The sequence below is a fragment of the Syngnathus typhle genome, linkage group LG7 (genome assembly GCF_033458585.1).
Source record: "Syngnathus typhle isolate RoL2023-S1 ecotype Sweden linkage group LG7, RoL_Styp_1.0, whole genome shotgun sequence".
NCBI classification, from domain to species: Eukaryota; Metazoa; Chordata; class Actinopteri; order Syngnathiformes; family Syngnathidae; genus Syngnathus; species Syngnathus typhle.
Window position 1 is genome coordinate 8,203,682 of NC_083744.1, and position 23,340 is coordinate 8,227,021.

Genomic DNA, 23,340 nt, shown 5'->3' on the forward strand with positions numbered 1-23,340 from the left:
CATTTGTAATTGCAGGATACAAGGATACCCTGACAGAAACTAACTTCTTGTTTTTTTTTTAAGACGTGACCATCCAAAGACGGTTGAATGCACAGATGTCTCTTTCAAGGCTGAGGTAATTTAGCAAAATAAATAAATGAATGAACGAATGAATGGATGAATGAATTCTTACTAAAATCGTCTTTTTTTTTTAAATAGTTACCACATTTACTTTTATCAGGATGTATTTCTTTAGACAGTTTGCTTTCCTGATATCTCAGGACACATTAGTCCAAATTGTAATTGATCTGCCTGCAATGGATCCTTTGCGTTTGTGTCCCAGTCTGAAGACACGCATTTAGAGAGCAAATTGAACAGTCAGAATCAAAACAGTTTAAGAATGGCCTGAAATTTTGTGATTTTATTGTTGACTGCTGATCAATATTAGCTATTGAACTTTTAAAAACGGCTAACATATCGTTCAATAACTTACTGTAAATATTATGATTAATTATATTCATCAGGGTCCAGATGTTCATGAACAGAGCGTATGTTTAATATACATATTTTGAGCAGTTTTTTGTGGTTCCAAAGTGGATGCTCGCATTATACACATATAATTTATTCATGGAAATCTGCTTCAGGGGTGAACTGTGGCCAAATGGTTTAGGATACAGCTTTTCGCTGAAGGGTTGCTGGCTCAATTCCCTTGAATATCAAATATGGGTGGATTAGAGGCATAAACGGGCATTGCCGTGTTGGGCTAAAATGGGAGAATGTGTTTTCTGAGCATATACACGACAATAAAACAAGGTCTGTCAGTCTTAGCATTAAGAAGACTTTTAATCAACAATGTTTGTTGAGTATTTTTTCATGAAAATATGTCTGTGAGTGAGCCCATCTGGTTTTCCAACCCACTGTTACAGAAAAGTGGCCATTATCATAATATTCTATCCTTACGCCGACTTCCATGAATTAACAAACCATTAATGTTATCTTTGTGGCAAATCTATTATTTCTCTTGATTATGTGGTTGTACCCACTGCAAAACAAAAAGTAAATACACTGTAGATAAATGAGTCAAGAACATAAAGTAAGGTTCCAGTGTGTGGGCTAAAAAATTTGCATGAATTAATCTTTTACGTTCATTGAATATGGATGGGATTGTTTTTCTTTCTTACATTCCCAAATGTTACAGAATGCATCAATTTTTAATGTTGTCTGTCGTTCAAAGCTTGTATGAATAACTCCCAAGGCAGCCAGAATTGCTTTTTGGCATCTGGATGACAGGTTAGCAATTCAGCCATCTTCGATCAGGAAAGCAAGGCGCCTACCTCTCGTCCCTATGTCGGTTAAGAAGGTTGCATGTAATAAGACAAGCGGAAGACATACGGTATTTCTACCATACATAAATTGAGAAAAAAAATTGTGATTTAGAAAGGAATGAAGGAAAAAAGGTATGGGATGTCACTAGTGGCTGGGCTCCCAAAGTTTTTTTATTTATCATATCTTTGGTTGGATATAGGAACCAGAAACAAGGTTCCACTCATCTCTCACTATTTGATCTGTTTAATCAGCCTAGACACGAGTCAATCACCGTGGGTCCATTCGCTCAAGCACTACTATTTCGTACCAATATTTTCAATACCTGCTGGGCAGTGTTGGGAAAGTTCAGTTCACAAATTTTAAAATGAACTTGTTCAGTTCATACTTCACAACTGATTTTCTTTCAACTAAGTTTCTCGTTCCAAAAATGAAAAGTTCATAGTGCTTTTCTTCCACCAAAAAAGAAAAGAAAAAAGCTTGCCGCGAGCTGTTACCCTCTGGCATATTGGCATTTTCACTCATACTTTTAAGATGCTACTATCACCCTACAATCTCAAATACAAATGGTCCAGAATATGTAAACACATTTCAATCTGCTGTAGGTGCCAGACTGAGGTAGGAAACAAAGAATGTGCAAATGAAATATTCAATGTGCAAAACATTTAAAGGAACATCATATTTGCTTAAACTTTTCATTTATTTGTAAATGTATTATTTCTTAACTTCTTTTCTCCCAAAGAACTAGAAAACGTTTAGAATTTGCAAAATAAAAGCCCAAGCAAATAACTCTAAAACATAACAACAATAAAATCAATCTCATTAAGAGTAAGTCATCTCACCAATGACTGTGTCCCGCTGTACTTTTTTAAATGGACTTTAACTCGCCTAAAGGCATGAAGAATCGATCCAGCTCATGTAAATTGAAGTGTGGAATTAATGTAATGTACATATATTTGGACTGTGGGAGGCTGCCAGAGTACCCAGGAGACAACCAACACAAGCTGAGGGAAAACATGCAATCTCCACACAGACATACCCAAGTCGGAATTTGCAACCTCCTTTCTCCGTGTCAGCGGTGCTAACCATGCACATGTGCTTCCCGGTGAGAAAACTGCTATGTTAATACATTCATCCTGTGTGGATGAAGAGAGGAAAAGGGAGCCAGTCGGTTTTGTGGCTTGAATCAGATACAGCAGCTAATTAGCTCATCATGTCCCCAGTGTGTTTGTGTTGTTGTTACGGTTGATTATCCTAATGAATGTGAATAATTGCAAACATGTATAGTACACGATTATATTGTGCTACAGCTTAAGGTTTAAATAGTGCAAAGGACTTGTTGGGTTGTATTACTTAAAATAGTAGCTGTAATTCTATCCTGGAATTGGATTCTATGATACACTGCCATAATGTAAAATTATTTTGTAGAAGAAAAATTATACAGATGTACACTACCGTTCAAAAGTTTGGGGTCACAAAACTGTTTGGGTGACACCAAACTTTTGAACGGTAGTGTATATATTTATTTAGATAATTATTTATAGATTATATATATAATCTTCTGTGTAAAAAATCTTAGAATATATATGTATACTTATATTCATAGATTATATATAATCTTATACAAATATAAGATATAATTTATAATATTTAATTCACAATACTTTATTATAATAATGACATTGACATTGCTCATTTTCAACTCAAACATTTTCGGAGATATTAGACCAATATGATATAACATCAATGCCCTTTTGCTAAATGACTATGGCGGAGAAAACATTTGGACATTCTGTCATGGTCCACATTCACTGAGGACAGAATGTGACCGTATTCCTTGCATGGAAAACACAACTGAGACCCAACACAACTAGTGGTGAGGATCAATCTTCACCCTGAGTCAAAGTCAAGATAGACCGAAAATAACTATCATTGAACCATTTAACAAAAGGAAGACAACAGAAATGATTAAAGTTGATCTCAGAGTTGTGTGGCTTAGGGTCTCTGTGGGAGAAGAGACCTCGTCCATCCGGTTCTGTCTTGATGATTTGTCTGTGAGTTGGAGGTTAATGGTACTTTGCATGAAGATTAAGTGTGATCGCTGATATCTCAGCCTCTGAAGGAAGACTGATGGTCTGCTTTAACAGACATCCGACCTTTAGGCATGCAAGGCAAGTGTGATGCATGGTGAATAATCGTGTGTTGAGCAGAATGGCCCATGTCTAAGCCATAAACACAAAACGCAGCAAATATCTGTTTTACTTTTATAGCATATTGTTGTAATCCTAATAGAATTACCTCATCATCTTCTTTACTGTGAAAGCAGTGCCCAATCCTTTTTTGCAAGCAATAAATGCATAATGGATGGGGACAAATTTCAGTCATAGTTATATGAGTCTTTCTTCTCTTTTCTGCTTAGTAATTATTGTAATTAATTGAAGCTTTAAATCATTTCAAACAGGATGTTTTGTAGGCAGGGGCGGGATGGGAGTAGCTCCTCACATGACTTTAACAAAAAAAAAAAAGAAGAAATTTGCAATTTGGTTGCAGATTCCATGTCGAAACAAATAGAACAAACCAAAACATGCCGTAAGCACATTTAATTGGTTTTGTTTGGTGCGCCCCAAATGATGACGTCAGGGGCTACATCTGGCACCCAAGCCTTGAGTTTGACACCTGTCTAACACTCTCCAGGTGGCTACTTGACAGAATCACATGGGTTAAATAATTGATCAATTTAACATAATGTTACTGTATTTAAATTAAGTCTTTTAGAAATGGCAATAACTTGGTATAATTAGTGTTGCCAACCAGTTTAAATTGTGATATCGTATTCGGGTGCCCATTTCGATCATTGCTGCGATGACCATCCCATGCACGTTCCAGGAAGGTGTTGGGAACTCCCAAATGGAATAGTCCCTCATTGATCCAAAGCTGTCTGGTGGAGTGAAATGATCAGACATAATGTCCCTTAATGGAGCTGCAGTGATGCTTAAAGTCCAGCAATGAAATCGTGCCACGTTGACGCGCTTCACAAACCGTGAAGAGTCCACTCTGGTGTACCTTCGCTCCCTCCTCCTCGTCTTTCTCTATATCTCCGCCTCCTCCCCGCCCAGCTCCCCCCTCCACAGCCGCTTCCCCTTTCAAAAATCCGTCGGCAGTGGTCTGCCTCAACTCTCCAGCGCTGTGCCGGCGTCAGTGCAGCTGTTATTGGGGCCAAGTTGTGACACTTGGCGGCGCGCACGGCGAAACTCGCGTTGTCTCTCTCCCCGGGCACTCGAACAGTGGAATTATGATCAGAGCACAGATTGACACTGTCGCCCTGTCCTAAACCCGTATCCACTCCACACCGTGAGAAATTTGCACCGAACATGATGGAGATGGGAGTCCACCTTTTTATTTTCTTGCTTTTCCTCCTTCACCAGGTAAGAATGCGAGTGCGCGTACGCGTGTCTTCAGTTCACGATGGCTTTACAAGTTTGTTGCCAACATGCACAAAGCTCTGAGCTGCCCGTGTGCCGTGTACATGTGCACCATGCAAGTTGTCACTGTCAGGGCAGTTGAAAGGCTGATCTGCAAGTCATACTGTAGCTTCTGCAATACAATCAAGACAAGCAAATAGATGAGGATGGATAATTAGAGCGAGTGTGTGCAGCTCATTGCTCCTCAGCCCCTTGTCCCCAGTCGCATCTATATTCCACTCAGACACCAACTTGAACGTTTCTTCTCCACCCCCACTCCTCCACCATCTCACCCTCTCTCTTTCTGCCATAGAGGAAAGAGAAGGACCAAGTGAGTGAGGTGGCAGGAGCTGTCAAAAGAAGCAGAAAGTAAGAGGGAGTTATAGCTCGGCTGCTCTATTTGTTGCATCCCCCTGGGTATTTCATTCGCTCCTTACAGAAATAGTCTCCCGGGATGCTGAATAAAGACTTAATTTCCCACTGTGATGGAGCCACTCTCCCGTTTGATCATATAGTTAAAAAAAAATCTCATGTTGTCTTTGGAGGGCTGTTAATAATGGGGTGTGTGTGTGTGTGTGTGTGTGTGTTCAGCATTTGTTTTGAAAGTGCAATTATGACGTTTTCTTGACAATTAGCAGGGCCCTGACCTTTGAGCCCCTTGATAATAGTTCAGTCAATGAAACACATTTTCATCCTCCTGGGAAACTTAAAATAATATCTGCTCTCTGTGGACACTAACAAATGTGCATTATCCAAAATTATTCATTTTGGAAAGGAATGTTAAGTTTTGATTTATGTTGCTAGAGAGGTAGAGGGTTGCAGAGCAGAAATGTTATTATTGCGCACTTGCATTGTGCAAGCAAGAGAATAAAATACTTTGTAATTTTTTTTTTTATTGCTCACTCATGTTTTTTGCTCAATGGTAATTTTACACAAAATATCATTTTTAGTACATTTTTAAGCTCAACAACTTGCCCAAAATTGTACCAAAACAAACAAATGTACTGGGTCTTTATTGTTGAGTGACTAACATGATAGAAAAAATTGTGTCGATCTAAAGTGAGAAATGTTTTTTTTATTTTTTATTTTAATGTACCTTCAGTCCACTCTCGCTCGATTGCATGTTGTACTTAATATAATGGTTAAAGAATGAAAATAGAAACCGTAAGCTCCTTGATCAATCGGCATAATCCCCAGGTAAATCTGATTATCACTGAATCATTTACACAATCGATTCTTCTGCAGTCTACATGTTTGTATTATTTATATAGGTATCGACAAATTATAAGCAAATACTCTTCTACTTAACTGCATCAGGATGACAAACCTGTTGTCTTCTTCCACAAGCCGTATCAATAATGGGTAGTCAAAATGGGATCAAAGCAAATTATTTATAGAATCTATTATTGTAAAATCCCTCGACACAACAAGTGCACACATTTTCATCTTCTCTGTTATGAATTCTTTTTTTTTTTTTTCCAAATGAAAAGCTGAGTAGTCTCGCAGCGCTGAGCAACGGTTCGGAAAATGCTAGGCACTGCTGGGGGCAGCAGGTGGAAGAATCTTTCACACCTCTTTTTAATGCTTACGAGCCTGATAACTGATCTTCAAATTCATTTTCCTCCTTTTGTCTATCTTACGCACCGCACTAATGTTTAATATTTTTTAAGACTTTATGATTTGAATCACAGTTTAAATCATGCACTTGCACTTTGCCGTTGGATGATTTGGATTTTATAGGCAGGGTGCTCAATGGACTATTAAAGGTCCTGTTTAAAGCATTGCCTGCATACTGAGGGGAGCGAAATGGAGTGTGTGATAGGGGAAATAAAAATTCAAAACAATTCTACTTTGATAAAGCAGGCGATGTACTGCATTCAACTGTTGGATTTTCACCGCACGCTTCAACATGAATGAAGCGGCCAATGCAAGCGTGGTGTAAACTGATACATCACCTATAACTACGTGAAACTAATGTTATTGAAAATGCTAATCGCACCAAGTAATGGGACATTTCAAGCTATGTGTGAATGTCCAATATTTGAATCCAGCATGAAAAGCTGTTCACAGATATCGCAATGAAAAAAAAAAAAACATCTACACCTGGAGCCACAGGTATGAGCGTGAAAGTGCATCCGGTTTCATTCCATGCTTACTTTGCCATTTTTACATATGTTTGCAGTCATAAACTACCATCTTTTATCACATGACAAAGAGGGATGGTGAGTCAATACATGCACCTTTCAACCATGTAAGCGTGACAGGTCACAATGAATCATTTTTCTCACTACTGCCTGTGTTTTTTTGTTTTTTTTTAACTTCAGGTCTTTTTGTTACGGAGACTGGTTACACAGAAACGATGAGCTGCAAAGACTTATGATGAGGCTAATGAGAAACGTCAGTCCTTATGGTGGATTGAGTTATTTCACCCTTTCAGGTCACTTCTCCACTACAGCAGGGATTTGACAATATATTGTTAACAACTATTAGCTAACAAAAGCAAAAGACACTGACAAACTAGGTATTCTACTACAAGTATGAAGCATCGTTAATTATTTGTTGTGCTAATACTGTTTGTCAGTTTTTAACTGAACAAGAACAAAATGAATGTGGAATACGCCAAAAAGTAAATAAAAGAAATAAAGTGTTTTTACCCTTTGCATAATCCTACTCAGTGCAGCTGTCCTTCAATTAAGTGTTTTTCAATATCAACATGAAAAAAAGAGTCTTTCAGCAACGGAAATTTACCGTAATTTTCGGACTATAAGTCGCGTTTTTTTTCATAGTTTGGGTGAGGGGGCGACTTATACTCAGGAGCGACTTATATACATATATATGTTTTTTTTCTCTTTTTTGGGCATTTTATGGCTGGTGCGACTTATACTCCGGTGCGACTTATAGTCCGAAAATTACGGTATACACATTCATTCTTAACTGAATCAATTATTATGGCCGTCTCTACCCGGTATATTCCAAGTTTTTCCCTCTTTTGATGGGAGAGCTATACTTGGGCTGTTGTTTACCTGCTGGTTTCTTGCGTGTGTGTTTTAGCATCAGTGACCTGTGATATGCGAGAAGGTCAAATGCTTTTAAGAATGGCGGGAGGGGGGTGACCTTTTGAAGGAAGAAAAAGAAAACAAAGTTTTCTTTCATTTTGGAACCTTTGACAAGCCGTCACCTGAGAGAGAGTGTGAGTGGATGAACGGAGGAGGAAGGTTGAAGACGGGGAGAGTGGTCATTAAAGTGAATATGTCCCCTCAGTCATCCATTCGTATCTTCACGTATTTGTTATAAGTGACCTAATTACGCAAAAGGCCAGTGGACATTGGCCTTGCGATCGTGAAACACGGCAGGCAAGGGGAAAAAAAGAATGCCGGGCGGATTAATGGCTTGTTTGTGAGGAGGTAGGAGAGGACATTGAGGATTTTAAATTCACCTGTGAAGGACAGAGCAATGAAAGGCCGTGCTGTTGCTCCAGTTGATCACGCTTTCATCTCGTGTCATTGTCCTCTTGTCAAATTTGTCGTCTGCCAAGTAAATGAACAAGCTCATGGTAAAAGTTGACATAGTGTAAAAGCCGAAATAAAAAAAACAACAACAACACAAAAATAGTCGATGAGATATAATCCTGTGAACAAATTATTACTTTACACCCCTTTCGCTGTCTCACACTTTTGTCTCCTCCAGCCACCTGTGACAAACACCCTCTGTAATCCATTGCACATATTCATGAGGCTCTCATCCTCCCTGTTAGCCTGTCTTCTTTCCACATCTAGATATATACTCCCCACTCTTCGCCTGCCTCATGCACAAGTCTTCATTTGGCAGATGCTATTATTATTAAACATGATTTTGTTGACCCTCTCTATGCCGTGCAAGCGGAAGACTAAGAATATTTCATGGAGAAGGGCTTTGTCTATTTCTACCAGAAGACCTGTTCTGCACATTAGTGTAGAAAGCAATGAAAATGTAAGGAGCAGTTGCTGGTGGGAGCATGAATGTGTTTGTTATGAGTCACACTTCTTCCACCACAGACCGTGGAAGATTTAAGAAGTCCAATGGACTGTGTGCGATGGAGACCTTCTTTTGCATATTCGCTCTCATTTTTGTCGGCTTTTCTTTGCCATGGCTAAGACAAAAATTGACACCATGCATTTAATAAATAGCTCTTATGAAGAGAGAGGGTGTGGTGTAATAATATTGAGCATCAAGGGGTACTGTTCCTTTGATTAATTTTGGGGGAATTAAATGATTGATTAATTGTATATTTTTAAAACACGTTCAAATGTATGTTTTTAATGCACGTTCAATGTTTTTGTGCCATACAGGAGGTCCAAGTGGATTAGGTCACATCATTTTATGTGGCTCGCAAAGACAAATTGTTCATCAACTTGTGTCAAAATTGCAAATTGTCTTCACTTTTAAAAAAAATAGAGATATTGATCAAGTTTTATTATTATGCATCTTTTTAAACTATCTGTTTTTACTCGTCTCTGATTTCAAAACTGTTATTCATCAGTTTGTTGTGTAGCTCATACTGTTTATCATAATGACCCTCCGAAGGAAACTATGATTATGATGCGGCCATCGACAAAAATGAGTTTGACACCCCTGCCCAAGATGTTCTTCTTCAAGCTAAAAATATTGACTATTTACCCATTGAGTCCATATAACGTATTTATCTTAAATATCAGGGCATATAATCCTCCTCAAAATTGTTCACTCTTCTTGCTGACCCGTATGTGCCATTTGTCAAGAACTAATCCACTGTTTGCTCAATTTCCCTTGTATCAATCTTCCATTCCGTACCAAATGGTAGCACGTGGGTTATTTATCAGATGATTTAGAGTTCATCTCAAGTGCAAATTCTGGCTTAACGAAAGTAAACAGGGCTTAATTTGAAACGCTCGCAGAAGGTGCAAATGATGAATGCTATCTTTAAAGCCAGAGATAATAGCTAGACGCATCATTATTACCTTGACTTGCCTTTGTCAGGTCCAAGTGTGATTGTGATGTGAATGCTTTTGAAGCCGTCACACTTAGTTTTGCACCTTCTCCCGCGCTTTGTTCGTCAAGCGCCTCTGCGAAGCAATCACATTCTTCTCTGTTTTTCAACAGAACTGCGAGTTCAGTACTCAAGAAATCACTCCAGTAAACTCATTTCATCCACTTGTTTGTCTGTGCAGGGTTTCTATGTTAGTCATGTTTTTTCTGTCTCATTATCAAACCCAGCTCACACTCTTGTTTATGAAACTCAATGTTTTGTTTGGTGGAAATGTCACAAAGCTGAATATCTTATACTGCTAATATAGGCATGTGCTTTTCTCTATAAGTTACGTATATCAATATCAAACTCAAAACCATCTTTTGTTCCTAAATGCTGTACCAATAATGTTGCCTAGATGGCAACAATGTGCCGGTTATTATTTTCCAAGCTTCACCAGCTCAAGTGCCACTCAAAGATCAGTCTATAATATGCAATTTAAATGTTAGAAATGAGGTGTACACTTTATCGTGTGGGTTTATTTCCATGCGTATACAAGACTAAATGGCCTCTATCAAGGCGATCTTTTGAAGTCATGGGTAAATTGGGATTCAAGAGGTGTAACACAATTGTGTATCAAACCTAAAACTTCCCTGGCCGTGGCGCAGCTATAGGAAAGGGAGGCTGTCGCAAAAGGATGCACGATCGAGGATAGGTGGTCTCCAAGTACACTCTTCACAGTGCACGTCTATCTCCTGCATGGACACCTGCGAATCAGTTTATGCTTCAGCCATGCAAAACACGCATCTCTCCTGCACTGAATATAAAGGGAATTAGAGTAACCGATTCCACAGGCAATGAAGTATTTGTCTGTGTTCACGCCCACAACTGCGCTAATTCCCCTTTCCAACTGTCTTAAAAAAATACATTAAGAAAGAAAGGTTTGACTGGGCTTAGTACTAGACTTTCACTGGGCATAAAAATATAATATCAAAATAAATAGCTTCCATTATGTTTGGCAAGGCTCACCATAACGCCCATGTTTCTCGTCAGGTTTCAACTGTTTATTTTCCTTTCAACCTGTAAAAAGACATTGATCTATAGTATAACACTTTAAATATAGGTTTGAGAAAGGGAGAGTGCGTCAAAGTACTCCATGAACAAAATTTGTCTTGCATACCTGAACAACTTCAAATTCAAACTATTTAAGTATGCAGCAGAAGCTGGAGGAATTTTAGTCAATGGATGACAGTATGTCTGTTGGTCCCTCCATCCATCCAGTGGGCAGCAGATGCTCGACTCTGAGTCCTTCCCGGCTGACGGAGCTTCTCACCTCAGAGCGCACTGATCTCCAACTATTAATGACAAAAGCTATGTTTTATTTATTCCTTTTTAAACAAATTAACTTGTCTACTAAGTTTGAAATTAACCTCTCTTTTTAACGTAAGCCCTCAATACATGACCTTGCTCCGTGTTTCCTTCTGTTATAATTATCGTAGCACTTTGCAGAATATATTTGATTTTCATTAGATTACATTACTTCACTTTCACATTCTCTCTACATGCTTTACTGGAAACAATTTTCTTTTAAGCTGGCGCCCATATGGACAGCATTCATTGATCATGCTACATGTGCAGTCATGCTGTATGACTATTTAGCAGAGCATTTATGGTTATAGCCCGCTTGTTGCTACCCCACCTAAAAAAGGCTTTTTTGTTTTGTTCCACTGGAAAATCCACACCACTGCCATGTGACAGAAACTAAATAAGCTAGAAGAATTCAAATAATGTACATGAACACAACTGCAATTAGATGGTCCTCTTTGCAAGGTGCTTTTTCATATATTGAAGACTTACTATAGAAGAAAAATATTTTCTTTGAGTTTATGACTTTGGAATGTGAGTGAGTAGCCACAGCCATCAGCTACATGCTTCCTTTTAATGAAATCTGGTAAGTACAATCGCAGGCTTAATTAGATGAAACAAAATAACTGAAAATTAACTGAGCGCATTGACCTAATGTTACTTCCTAGAGTTGCTCATAGCATTTTGGCAGAGAGATGATAACCCTGTCGCTGGATGATACTTCGTAAAATAAAGTAATTAGCCGCTGAGATAAAAATTAGGTATGAAGAGTAAATTAAAATATTACATAATTAAAAGCACAACAACTATACAAACTACGAATATATCATGAGGATAAGGGGTTCAGAAAACGGATGGATATTCAAAACGATGCCAAGCAACTTTAGGTAACACAGGCTGACCCTGAAGAGACATGCTCAGGTGGAAACAAAAACGTAATGAGCAAGACATGAAAAAGCCAAACATGGAAAAACATCATTAAATAAAACACCATCTAACAAACAGCCAAGAGGCTATAAGGATTATGAGCGTAAAAAGTAAAATGATGCCGATATAAAACCACGTATGATTTATTTGTATCTAAATGTCTAGTAATGTCTTTTAGCAACAGTTTAAATTTGATGTACCGTATTTTCCGCCCTATAAGGCGCACCTAAAAACCTAAAATTTTCTCAAAAACCAACAGTGCGCCTTATAGTCCGGTGCGCCTTATATATGGACCAAATTCCTAAATTTAAACTGGCCCAAAGCATTGTGTCATGAAATCAATCATAAGTGGCCCGCTGAAGACTATGAATCATGAATCAAAAAGACTATGGATCATTATTTTATGATTATAAAGTAATTTGTTCCGTCTGAAGTTGAAATAAAAAAGATAAAATGGAGAATGATTTGATTTGGATTAAAAATCTGACATGATGCATTAATGGTGCGCCTTATAGTCCGGTGCGCCTTATATAAGGATAAAGTTTTAAAATGGGCCATTCATTGAAGGTGCGCCTTATAGTCCGGTGCGCCTTATAGGCCGGAAAATACGGTACTTTCGTTTGAAATGTGTTAAAGGTCATTTCAGTCAGGAGAGACTGTTAACCATCAAACAAATCTGATATCACTGCTACCGCTCCTTTCTTGTATATTCTTGGCACACTTGTTAATTTTCCCCAATTCTGCGCCCTTAGAGTGCTGCTCAAATTGACCCAACAACCTCAATTCTGTTTAGTTACCTTGGGTGATCACAAATTAAATTGTTTTATAAAATGATGTCAGACTATTTTGTGTCCAGCACCACATAAACTGAAATAGGAGCTGCAGGCATTTCTCTGACGAACAACCGACCTCGTTTCTCTCGCTTGTCCGTCCCTCAGCCATGTATGCCTCGGCTAATTAGATGTCATCACACAACATCCACCTTTGTGCAGATTTTACACATGACGGCACTCGTCCATGCTACCCGTGGAAGGAAGGGAATATGTTTCTTAGTTGAAAGCTGGCTGCTGTCAGCTCCTCCATGGGACCTGACAGCTGGTTTGAGTTTTGACCCAACTGTAAAAGATTCACAGAGAAAAGTTATTTCTCTTCATTGTTCTTCTCTATTTCATTGATTGCTCAATTGACTGATCAATCCATTCATCAATCTGTCTGTCTGGACCTCCTTCCCTTCAACCTCTCCCTCCGTCCGTCCGTCCGTCCGTCCGTCCGTCCGTCCGTCCGTCCATCCATCCATCCAATCACTACCATATTTTCCGCACTATAAGGCGCACCTAAAAACCTCCAATTTTCTCAAAAGCCGACAGTGTGCCTTATAATCAGGTGCGCCTTATATATGGACCAATATTGAGCCACTACAGCAGGCGTGTCCAAAGTCCGGCCGGCGGGCCAAATGTATATATCTTGCATATAGACAAAGTTTTAAAATGTCATTCATTGAAGGTGTGCTTTATAATCCGGTGCGCCTTATCGTTCGGAAAATACGGTACTTATCCTTTCTTTGGTCACAGGGAAGCTGGAGTTGACCTGTGGATTGCACCTTGGACTAATCACATATCAATTACAGGATAGATGTTCAGTTTCTCATAGTACAGTGAAGATTAGTCTTGCACTTCCACTGCTGTGTGTGGAGGCTGAATAATGGAAGCTCCGTCAGCTATGAGAAGAAATAAGACACTATACCAGACTTGTGAGAAGTATCTGAAAAGATGCTTTTGTAAAAGTATAAGTATCTTAGGTGGAAATTAAATGCACCTTGGAGAATATCACTTATCAGTAAAATTGACATAATCTTTTCAGTTAAAAAATGACAAAAATGTTTCTTCGTGAGTGATGGTACATCTTAAATTATATTTGCTAGTCCATGTGAAGGAAAAACGTAACTAGGTCGCATCCTCAGTCTTGGAATAAGCATAAATGTTTTTCTCCTGGCTCGATTGAAATATTGGTCAACTCCTACTCTGTGAAACAAGAAATACAATTACGCAGGTTTAAGCTCTATTTAACATTCACTTCACAGAGTTGCCTGTGTGCCTGTTCAGCATCTTGCTTCAGTCTATTAGTTTAAATAAGCAGAGGGGAGGCTACAGATAAAAAAAAAGACAATAGAGAGCAAGACAAGTAGGAGTAATGATCGTGTGGTAAAAAGGAGGAGATCCTCAGAGAGAAAAAACAAGTTGTTGAAAAAGAAGAAGTACAACTAGAGAGGGCGGACGGAGCTCTGTAGAAAGACTAACGTGCGGACAGGGGCTGAGTTGTGCTTTTAAAATGGCTCCTGACAGAGTCATTTCTCAGGTGTAGATTTACCCTGGCTTTTCTCACTGATGGGAGGACAAGAGTGAACGACCCCTTCCACTTTCTATGAATATTCATTTGGTTTGAGTGTTCACAGACTGCGTAGTAGTATGATAAATTGTCTCCAAAGTAAGGGCCTGTATTTGATTCCCATCAATTCCTTCACCCCGTTTTACTTGCGACTATCGTTCATCTAATCGACCGACCTTGTATCATCTAGCATTTGCTGCACTTGGTGACAGATTGAAACTTCATTCTAAACTGCATATTGGCTTGTCACATGTGCTTGTGCTTTTTAGCTTGGTAAACACTTCACCAACAGGTCTTGACAACCAATTTCTTCTGAAATGTCATATTACAGCATTTTATCACGACATATTTGACATTTACTAGCATGGATGAATGGATGGATAGTTTGTATTGAACATTTGAACCTTGGCGACAAATCTATTTCCAGAACAGTTTGATTTGTGTGTATTTTGAATACATTTTCCCCATAGCACTTCATGGAACTATAAATAAGCAGCTGCAGGCGTTGAACTGTTGCTAAAAAAGCACAAAGAGAAGGAATTTTTAAAAGAACAATTATGTCCTGAACTGTAAATTTTTGTATTATTTTCTACTACAAATTCCTTTTTATACTCTTATAGTTTCATAGTCTTTTAGACAGTCGATAGGCATGATGATATTTCCTCCCAACTCTGTGGTTGCAATCTCGGCTTTGGCGTTCCTGAGTGGTGTTTGCATGTTCTCCTCGTGCTTTTGTGCATTTTCACCAAGTACTTTTACTTCCTTCTACGTGCATACGAGGGTTCGGGACATGGTTGGTTTGTCTCTATTTCTGCCCTTCAAAAGGCAACCAGTACACTGTGTACCTTGCCTCTCACCTGCAGCTCACCCGCCTCCTGAATGAGAATAAGCGGTTTTATTTTTTGCCTGTGCCAGATTTCACACTTATGTGCATCTCACTAACATATTTTAATGCTTTTATTGATATGTCACCGGGTCACCACAATTTTATCTGCTGTCTAACTGAATTTTACTGGCAGGTCCCTCAAAATCCAGGGGAAATAAAACAGTCCATTGCTCATCTTCCTCTCTTTTAAGAGGGCCCTGCATTATTTTTCTCAGTAGGTCTTGCATCTGGCTATTGTGCAGAAGATTTAGAAATGCAAACTTGAACAACTACTCAGCTCCATAGCATGCTGGGAATTATAGGCTACTGTGTTGTTGGCTCTTTTTTTTTTTTTACCATTGAAATGGTTTCCTAATTTGTGCTACCTTGTGTTCAAACAATGTGCAAATTGGAATTTGACCAACATTGTCCCAAGTATAAAACAATTCTTGGGCTCCTGTTGTCACACATTTAATGACCAATTGGGATGGAAAGCAGTTTCCAAGTGTCTGTCTCATGGTGCTGATCTTTGATCGCCCTGGAGTTCTGCTTGCAGGTACTCATTAAAGTTACTTTGTGCATTTGGATCTCCTGCATCAACTCTAATAAATTAGTTTTTGGTCCTGCCATGTCAAGGATTGTGCCTCTCATGAGAATAATTGGAAGGGAATGAGAGGGCCCACTTCCATTGTACACAAATCAAGTCGGCTGTGTTCACTCCCACAACAATGCAGACCACACGTAAAAGAAACAAATAGTAGCCGATTTTGCCGATTTTGTTCCAAATTATACTAATTTAATCTAATTTATTGTCATTGCAAATTGTAAGTACTACAAAACAATGACATTTCTTTTACCGTTTCAACCCATCCAAGAAACATAAAAAGACAATGACACCTAACTCAAGAGAGGGAGACAGGAGCAAGATGTCTGACGGGTCACCAGTCGGCGCTTCATTTCTTCAATGAGGAATTGAGAGCAAGGGGAGGGAAGGGGGGAAAAAGCAACACTCAAACAAAGCCTCCATTAGAGAACTCGCTTATATAACCTATATAAAGGATGTTCCATTTAATAAACAATTTTGACAAGTGTACAGTATGTTATAAAATCATTTGTGATAACGATAGAATGATGAATAACAACAACAAATAAGACTGTGTGTTTGTTTGGTCTCTGTGTCAAGAGGAAAGCTAATAGCTCACCTACTGTGATGTGGGTTGTGCTTCTTCGAGTGTGGACAGAAAAGGATTGAAAGGAGTATTTTTTTTCTATCCTATAGGATAAGAATCTCGTAGCGTGAAAAGATTGGGCTTTGTAGGTGTGATTGGAGGGTATTAACACAATTCTTTGGTCGCTGGCAATGGCAAAGGGAAAGGGTATGAAGAAAAAGAAAGATTGCACAAGAGTAAGTCCGAACAGTAGATGTCCATTTGGAGCTGGTATGTCTGCTGTCACATCTTGTTCTTTCTTGTCTGTCTTTTTAAAATTCGTTAAAAAGATGGGTTATTTCAATAGACTTAATGTGGTATTCTATCTTTTGTTGACACGGTGACTACGTAGAAGTAAAAAATAATGGAGTACCGCATTTTCTACACCATAAGGCGCTTTGGGTTAAAAGGCTCGGACTCAATTGCGGGTCTATTCTGGACTGAATCCACACATGTGGCGCACCGCATTATAGGTCGCATGACTTATGATAGACAAAAAAAAAAAAACGAAACAGGGGCGAGACAGTTAGTCTGGTTGTATTTTATTCTAGTAATTAACCATATACTCTACTGTACTCACAATATTGTTAATCGATATTCATTTGCAAACCCATCAAAGTCTTCATCTTCTGTATCCGAATTACACAGTTGGGTCGTCGTCACGTTGCTCTTAGGCAATGACTCCGGCTTTCTAGAAAGCTTGAATTATGCCTCGTAAGCATGTCTCTTTGTCAATGTGTCAGTGTTCTAATGCTGTTTGCTTTGTACAAACCGATGATATTTGTTTATCAATCGCGGCGGAGGTACATACTCTGAGGTACAGTCCTCTGATTGATTTACCTACCTGATCTATGTAAAACGTGATGTCCTCTGATTGGTTCATCGGGTCTACATATTACCCTGTAGCGGCAGCCATACAACAGATTTACATATTTTGGAATTCTCTCCACACAAAAGGCGCACCTTTTTAAAAGGCGCAACTGCATTTTTTGAGAACATTCTAAGTGCGCCTTATAGTGCGGAAAGTACGGTAATATACATCGTATCTAACATAGTGTAGCAATGATTTTAAAGTAGGGCAAGTTCCACTTGTCACTGTCAGTAACAATTACATTGTTGCTATATTTGATGATGAACATTCCTCTAAAGCAGTGCTTCTCAATTATTTTCTGTTACGCCCCCCCCTAGCAAGAAGAAAACTATTCGCGCCCCCCCTCCCCACCGTGACTATCCTAACTTGTCTTGTAAGTCGTAAAATGTTGCACTGTCGCAAACGTGACAGAAGTAACAATGAGAGCGCCACTGCCCCCTGCTGTAGTAAACGCGCAATTACACTTTATTCTAGTACTGCCAAAAAAAAAGCCTGTTCCCCAGGGTCACACGCGCCCCCCCAGGAATAGCACCGCGCCCCCCAAGGGGGGCGCGCCCCACTATTTGAGAAGCACTGCTCTAAAGTGACATATTTTCATGGCCTACCCTTCAAATGTTGTTTGAACTTACAGAGTGTGTACTGGATGTGTAACAGAATGGCATAACTCCATGACATCATCCTCTCATTGGCACTCTGTAGCTGATTCATTTACCCTGCAGTGCCATTGACTAGTATCTGATGAGTCAGATCTTTATCTACATTTAGGAGAAGCCTGATTTTGATTTGAGGATATCTAATTTCATAATGCAATGCATTATCTGGAGGATTTAACGGACTGAATTTCAGCATTTCAGCCAAATTGGTGATCTTTATTTTTAATTATGTACTGTAAATATACACAGTAGATGCAGTGGAAAGCACCCCTGTGAAAACAAAGGATTTCTGATTTAAAGCATGTCTATTTTTCAAAAATCTTTTTTTTTTTTTTACTTATCTTTGGGCTAAATGTAGTAATTAGGTAAAACACACAGACTGTAGTTTGCCTCCCAGCACCGAGATGAGCCCAATACCAATTACAGAACTGTCCCTCCTGATTATGGGAGCCTCTTGATGTCCCGTCTTTTCAAGGGCACTGCGAAAGTAGTCAGTAAACAGACTCCAACATCTAGTTGCTCTTTTTAGTCTGCAGTAGGGCTCAAACTGTGATGCTCTGCTTCTAAAGCCCAAGTTGATAACAATGAGCTTATATAGTACTCATACATGCTTTTGTTTAAAACTATTCTCAGTCAACAAAAGTCCCTCCATCCATTCTCTGTACTCCTCACTAGGGGTGTGGGTGTTCTGGAGCCTATCCCAACTTACTTTGGTGGAGAGCCAGAGTGCATATAGACAAACCACCATTCATGTTGACATTCCCACCTACAGACAATCTTGAATATCCAATCAACCTATTGTGCATGTTTTTGCAATGTGCGAAACAACCAGAGTACCTGATGTAAACTCGTGCAGGCACCAAACAGGAAGACGGATGTGCTAACCAGTTGGTCACTGTGCTGCTTTATGAAAATAATAAAAAGAAAAAATAACAGATATCTAACATCTGATTGAAGCACAGTATTAGCATTAAGTGGCGCCCCTACTACCAGATTAAATGACAAAAAATAAATAAAAATGAAATATTATAATAAAAATACTTCAAAATGTATGTATGGATGACCAAGGCTTGATCACACACTCTTTACATTCTTACATATTTCTTGCAATCAATGCATTATAAATAAGCAAAATGTTTACCAGATGAAATCTCAAAGTCTCAGCTATGTATTTTGTATTCATGTCGTTTTTATATTTCTTGTCAGTGCGGAGTTATAAGCAATCAAATAGCGAGTGTCAAATGCCTGTTTTAGCTTTTACCTTAAATTGCACTACGCCAACATCAGTGATTTTTCTGGCATGATCTCCACCTGTACACTCTGTTTATTTTTATCTCATATTTTTCAAAATCCATTGATTCAGATGTCATGATAGTGAGAAATTGCTGTACATAAATGGTAAATGGTCTTTCACTTACAATGTTTTTCCACCTTTTAATGCCCTCGAATGGCTTTACACTGAATTCTTCATTCACCTACTGATGACAGCATCTGAAGAAACGGAGAATTCTTGCTCGAGGATACTTTGAGAAGGTCATAATGGCTGGGGATTGATCTTCAAATCTCTGGTTTGGGAGGCGACCACTGAGCAACGCTGTCCCATTGTAGTGAAAAATTACAATAAATAAAATAATACATGATGGTGGCACGGTGCAACTGGTTAACACACCGCCTCATACTTCAAAGGTGCAGGGTTGCATGTGCCTGCGTGGGTTTCCTCCGGGTACTCCGGTTTCCTCCCACATTCCAAAAGCATGCACGGGAGGACGATTGAGCACTCCAACTTGCCCATAGGTGTGTGTGTGTGCGAATGGTTGTTTGTCTCAGTGTGCCCTGCGATTGGGTGGCAGCCAGTTTGGCTAAGCGCTTCAGAAGATGGATGGAAAATAATGGATAAACGTGTTGAACCACCAACCTTAGTTAACTTTACCATGAAAAAAACAACAACCATGCATGCAGGAGTAGCCAATTATAATAAATGTTATTCATCACGTAGATTGCTAAAGTGTTGTGCATTCCTCTCTGTGTCCTATTTCTGCACCATAAAGACGAATAACAATGAGTCAGTCATCGAGATAGAACCAGATGATGGTGTTTAAAGAGCTCAGGAGAAACAAGTTGAACGCCACAGAGAGAGAGCGAGCGCCAGAGGACTTGGGAGACTGGTTTAAAGAGAAGGGACGCTGAGCAGGGAAAGGACTCATCCCGACTCTGAAAGGGAGGAGGCTGAAGGTGACATGTACGAACAGTGCGAACATATACAGGTGCTGCTTTTGCACCCACATTCAGGTTAGTGACGTTGGAGGAAATGTTTTTAGGCTGGTTAGCGTGTGTGTAACATCCTTTAAATATTGAGAATGTGATTGATAACAAAATGAAGAGCAAGCACATTAAGATAGTTCCTTGAAAAAGAATGGGTGGGGCTGGTGGGGCATGGGACCCTGGGCATCAAGGGGGCAAGTCCATATAAAGGGCACAATTGACAGTGAAGTAATTTAGACAATACCGTATTTTCCGCACTATAAGGCGCACCTAAAAACCTCCAATTTTCTCAAAAGCCGACAGTGCGCCTTTTAATCAGGTGGACCTTATATATGGACCAATATTGAACCACTACAGCAGGCATGTCCAAAGTCCGGCCCGCGGGCCAAATGTATATATCTTATATATGGACAAAGTTTTAAAATGGGCCATTCATTGAAGGTGCGCCTTATAATCCGGTGCACCTTATATATGGACAAAGTTTTAAAATGGGCCATTCATTGACAGTGCACCTTATAATCCGGTGCACCTTATAGTGAGGAAAATACGGTAATCTAATACATGTGTCTGCAATTTTAACTATTGACCAAAAAATGCAGCAAGAATCCTGATGAGCATGCAGGAAAAAACATGCTTGTGATGGTGGAGAGGCAGGAGGAGGGGGTGATTGGTTGGAAGTTAGCTGCGTTCCGCCTAGAAGAACACGCTTTGCACTAGACTTGCGCTGCGCATGAAAACAGGCCCCAGAGCATTACAAGTGGCACCTGTTGGCTACATTGGCCCCCACCTCGTATCCTCTCGCCACTGAATTACCATGACAGGAAAGTAAACCTGTAATATTCAAGTTTTCAGGTGGCCACAGCAAAGTTTTAGGGCTCGTTGCATTTTCCACACACACGTGGAAAATTACTCATCTTAAATTGGGCGGCAGACCAATTAAGATCATTAGCTGTGAAAACGGTGCTGGAGTTGAGGTGTTTTTGATTTTGTTCTTGTTTCAAATCCTGATTGGAATCTTGCTTAAAAAAAAAAAAGCCAAAAGACAACAAATGGTGTGCCAGATTGTCTGGTATCATGCCATTAATTATAAATTCATACTCAAGTGAGGGCAGATCAAATCTTGAAGTTGAAAGTTTCCAGGAAAATTAATATAGGCTGTTATGCTGCAGGTGTACACTCACACTCATAAAATTTAAGATTTATGAGGGAAATAACAGACTAAGGAATACTTTTTCTTTCCTCCTCTCTCTGACAAGTCCCACAGTGATAAGGGAAGGATTTAGTGATGGCAAGTGGCATGTGAGTTGAAAGGCAAAGAAGTGCCAAATGAAAGCACTGATGGGTTGCTGAAGGGACTTTTAAGATGGACTGGTTGGAGAAAAAAAACCCACAAGCTCATAGGACATAAAAAAGTATGTGAAACTTGAGACAGCCACAAAGCTTGATTGTCAGAATCCGACTTCGAGGTACAGAATGAGAAATAAAATGTGATTGATGCTGTCAGCGCATCCGACAGATGAAAAAGCAAGAAAGGATGAGATGTGGTGGAAAGTGAATAGTAAATGACTGGATGAATATTTTATTTATTTCTTGTATTCATTAGGCATGGTGTCACTTGGGGCTTCGAAAAGAAAACTTCCCCAAAGGTAGAATCAACGTAGGGAAGCTAATGAAAAGAATGAGAGATGCATTGTTGGAAATCTAGGGAATACGGCAGAGCAGGCTCTCATATCATGAAAAGAAAACTAAGACGAAAGGAGTATACTGGATCAATGTTAACAAACGATTCCAATGAAATCCTGACCAAAAAATGGATTCCGTGAAGAAAAAAAGCTTTCTGCTCAGTCTTTGCTCATTTTCTCTGATCTTACACTTTATCTTGCCCTCCTTTCATCACCAACAAGGTATTGGAACTATTTGCTCTTCTGTCATCAACCATTATAAGAAGACAATTATTTTTCTTTGGTCTTTTTCAAAGACAGTACACTTCCCAACTTTGTCCAGAAAATAATCCAAATCAATTTAATGCTATCTTTGCTACTGCCATTTTTTAGCAGCCCTGGATTGAAGTACTTTGGTTGTCTATGACATTGCTTGACCTGCATCTTGGACTTTTCATTGTTACTACAAGCATCAGTAATGCTTAAAAATAAGCTTAAATTGCCTTGTAATATGTTATAACAGACCTAATGTGCTATTATTTACGTATGTTTTTGCAAAAGAAACTGGAGCACAGGGAGGAAACCCACACAGGCACGGGAGAACATGCAAACTCCACGCAGGTAGGCCGAAGCCAAAATCGAACCCTGTACCTCTGAACTATGAGCGTGACGTACTAACTAGCGCCTGACTGCCACAATAAACATAAGAATATAAAATTTTTCAGCTGTCATGGAAATGCACAAAGGTTATGGACATATATTTGGCTATTAGTTCTGTTTAGAGTTGCAGGGAGCTGCACCCTATCTAAGATGACTTTTGGCAGACTATATCCTTGCTTGGTTGCCAATCGGTCGCAGGACATAAACAGAGACAGACAACCATTCCTATTCACATTCATAGCGTGACTGTGTAAAAACTGCTGCCAGCATAGAGGTCAGGCAAGTCTGTGACCTAATGTGTCTTTATTTCACACTTTATTGTCTGTGAGTGACCTTTGTTCCTTAAAAGTAAGTTACTTCTTATCTATAGGCTATAGCCTGGCAGTGGCAAAAGCCAGCCCTGGGTGGCTTCAAATATGATTTTAGCAAAACATTCTAAAATTCACGCTGCCTCCAGCAGCTCTCTTATAGTGTGACGGATCTACTTTACAATTGGAGACTCTTTTTGTGGCTCCATTCCAGCTGATACGATAGCCCGCATTTATTTGACAATAATATAAAGATTAATACTCCTGTTTAGTGCCATGACTGTTTTGATCAGTTTTGACAAACTTCCTTTCGCCCCTCCTTCCTAGGCTCAGTCTGCAGCCACAGAAAGTGTACTGCTGCTCTTTCTTAAATAGATTAATGGCATGATGGAAGTGGCTGGGCTTGGTGTTTGTGTGTGAGAGGCGTG

The 23,340-nt window shown here is 39.3% G+C and overlaps 1 protein-coding gene across 2 annotated transcripts in view; it reads left to right on the forward strand.

The window, feature by feature from the left end:
- Positions 1–4,466: 4,466 nt before the first annotated feature.
- cdh13 (cadherin 13, H-cadherin (heart)) overlaps positions 4,467–23,340 on the forward strand; it is a 164,746-nt gene continuing 145,872 nt past the window's right edge. For both annotated transcript variants that reach the window (XM_061284167.1, XM_061284168.1), the window contains exon 1: positions 4,467–4,727. In XM_061284167.1, the coding sequence (XP_061140151.1) occupies positions 4,674–4,727 (54 nt within the window). In that variant the 5' untranslated portion in view covers positions 4,467–4,673. The remainder of the gene's footprint in view (positions 4,728–23,340) is intronic.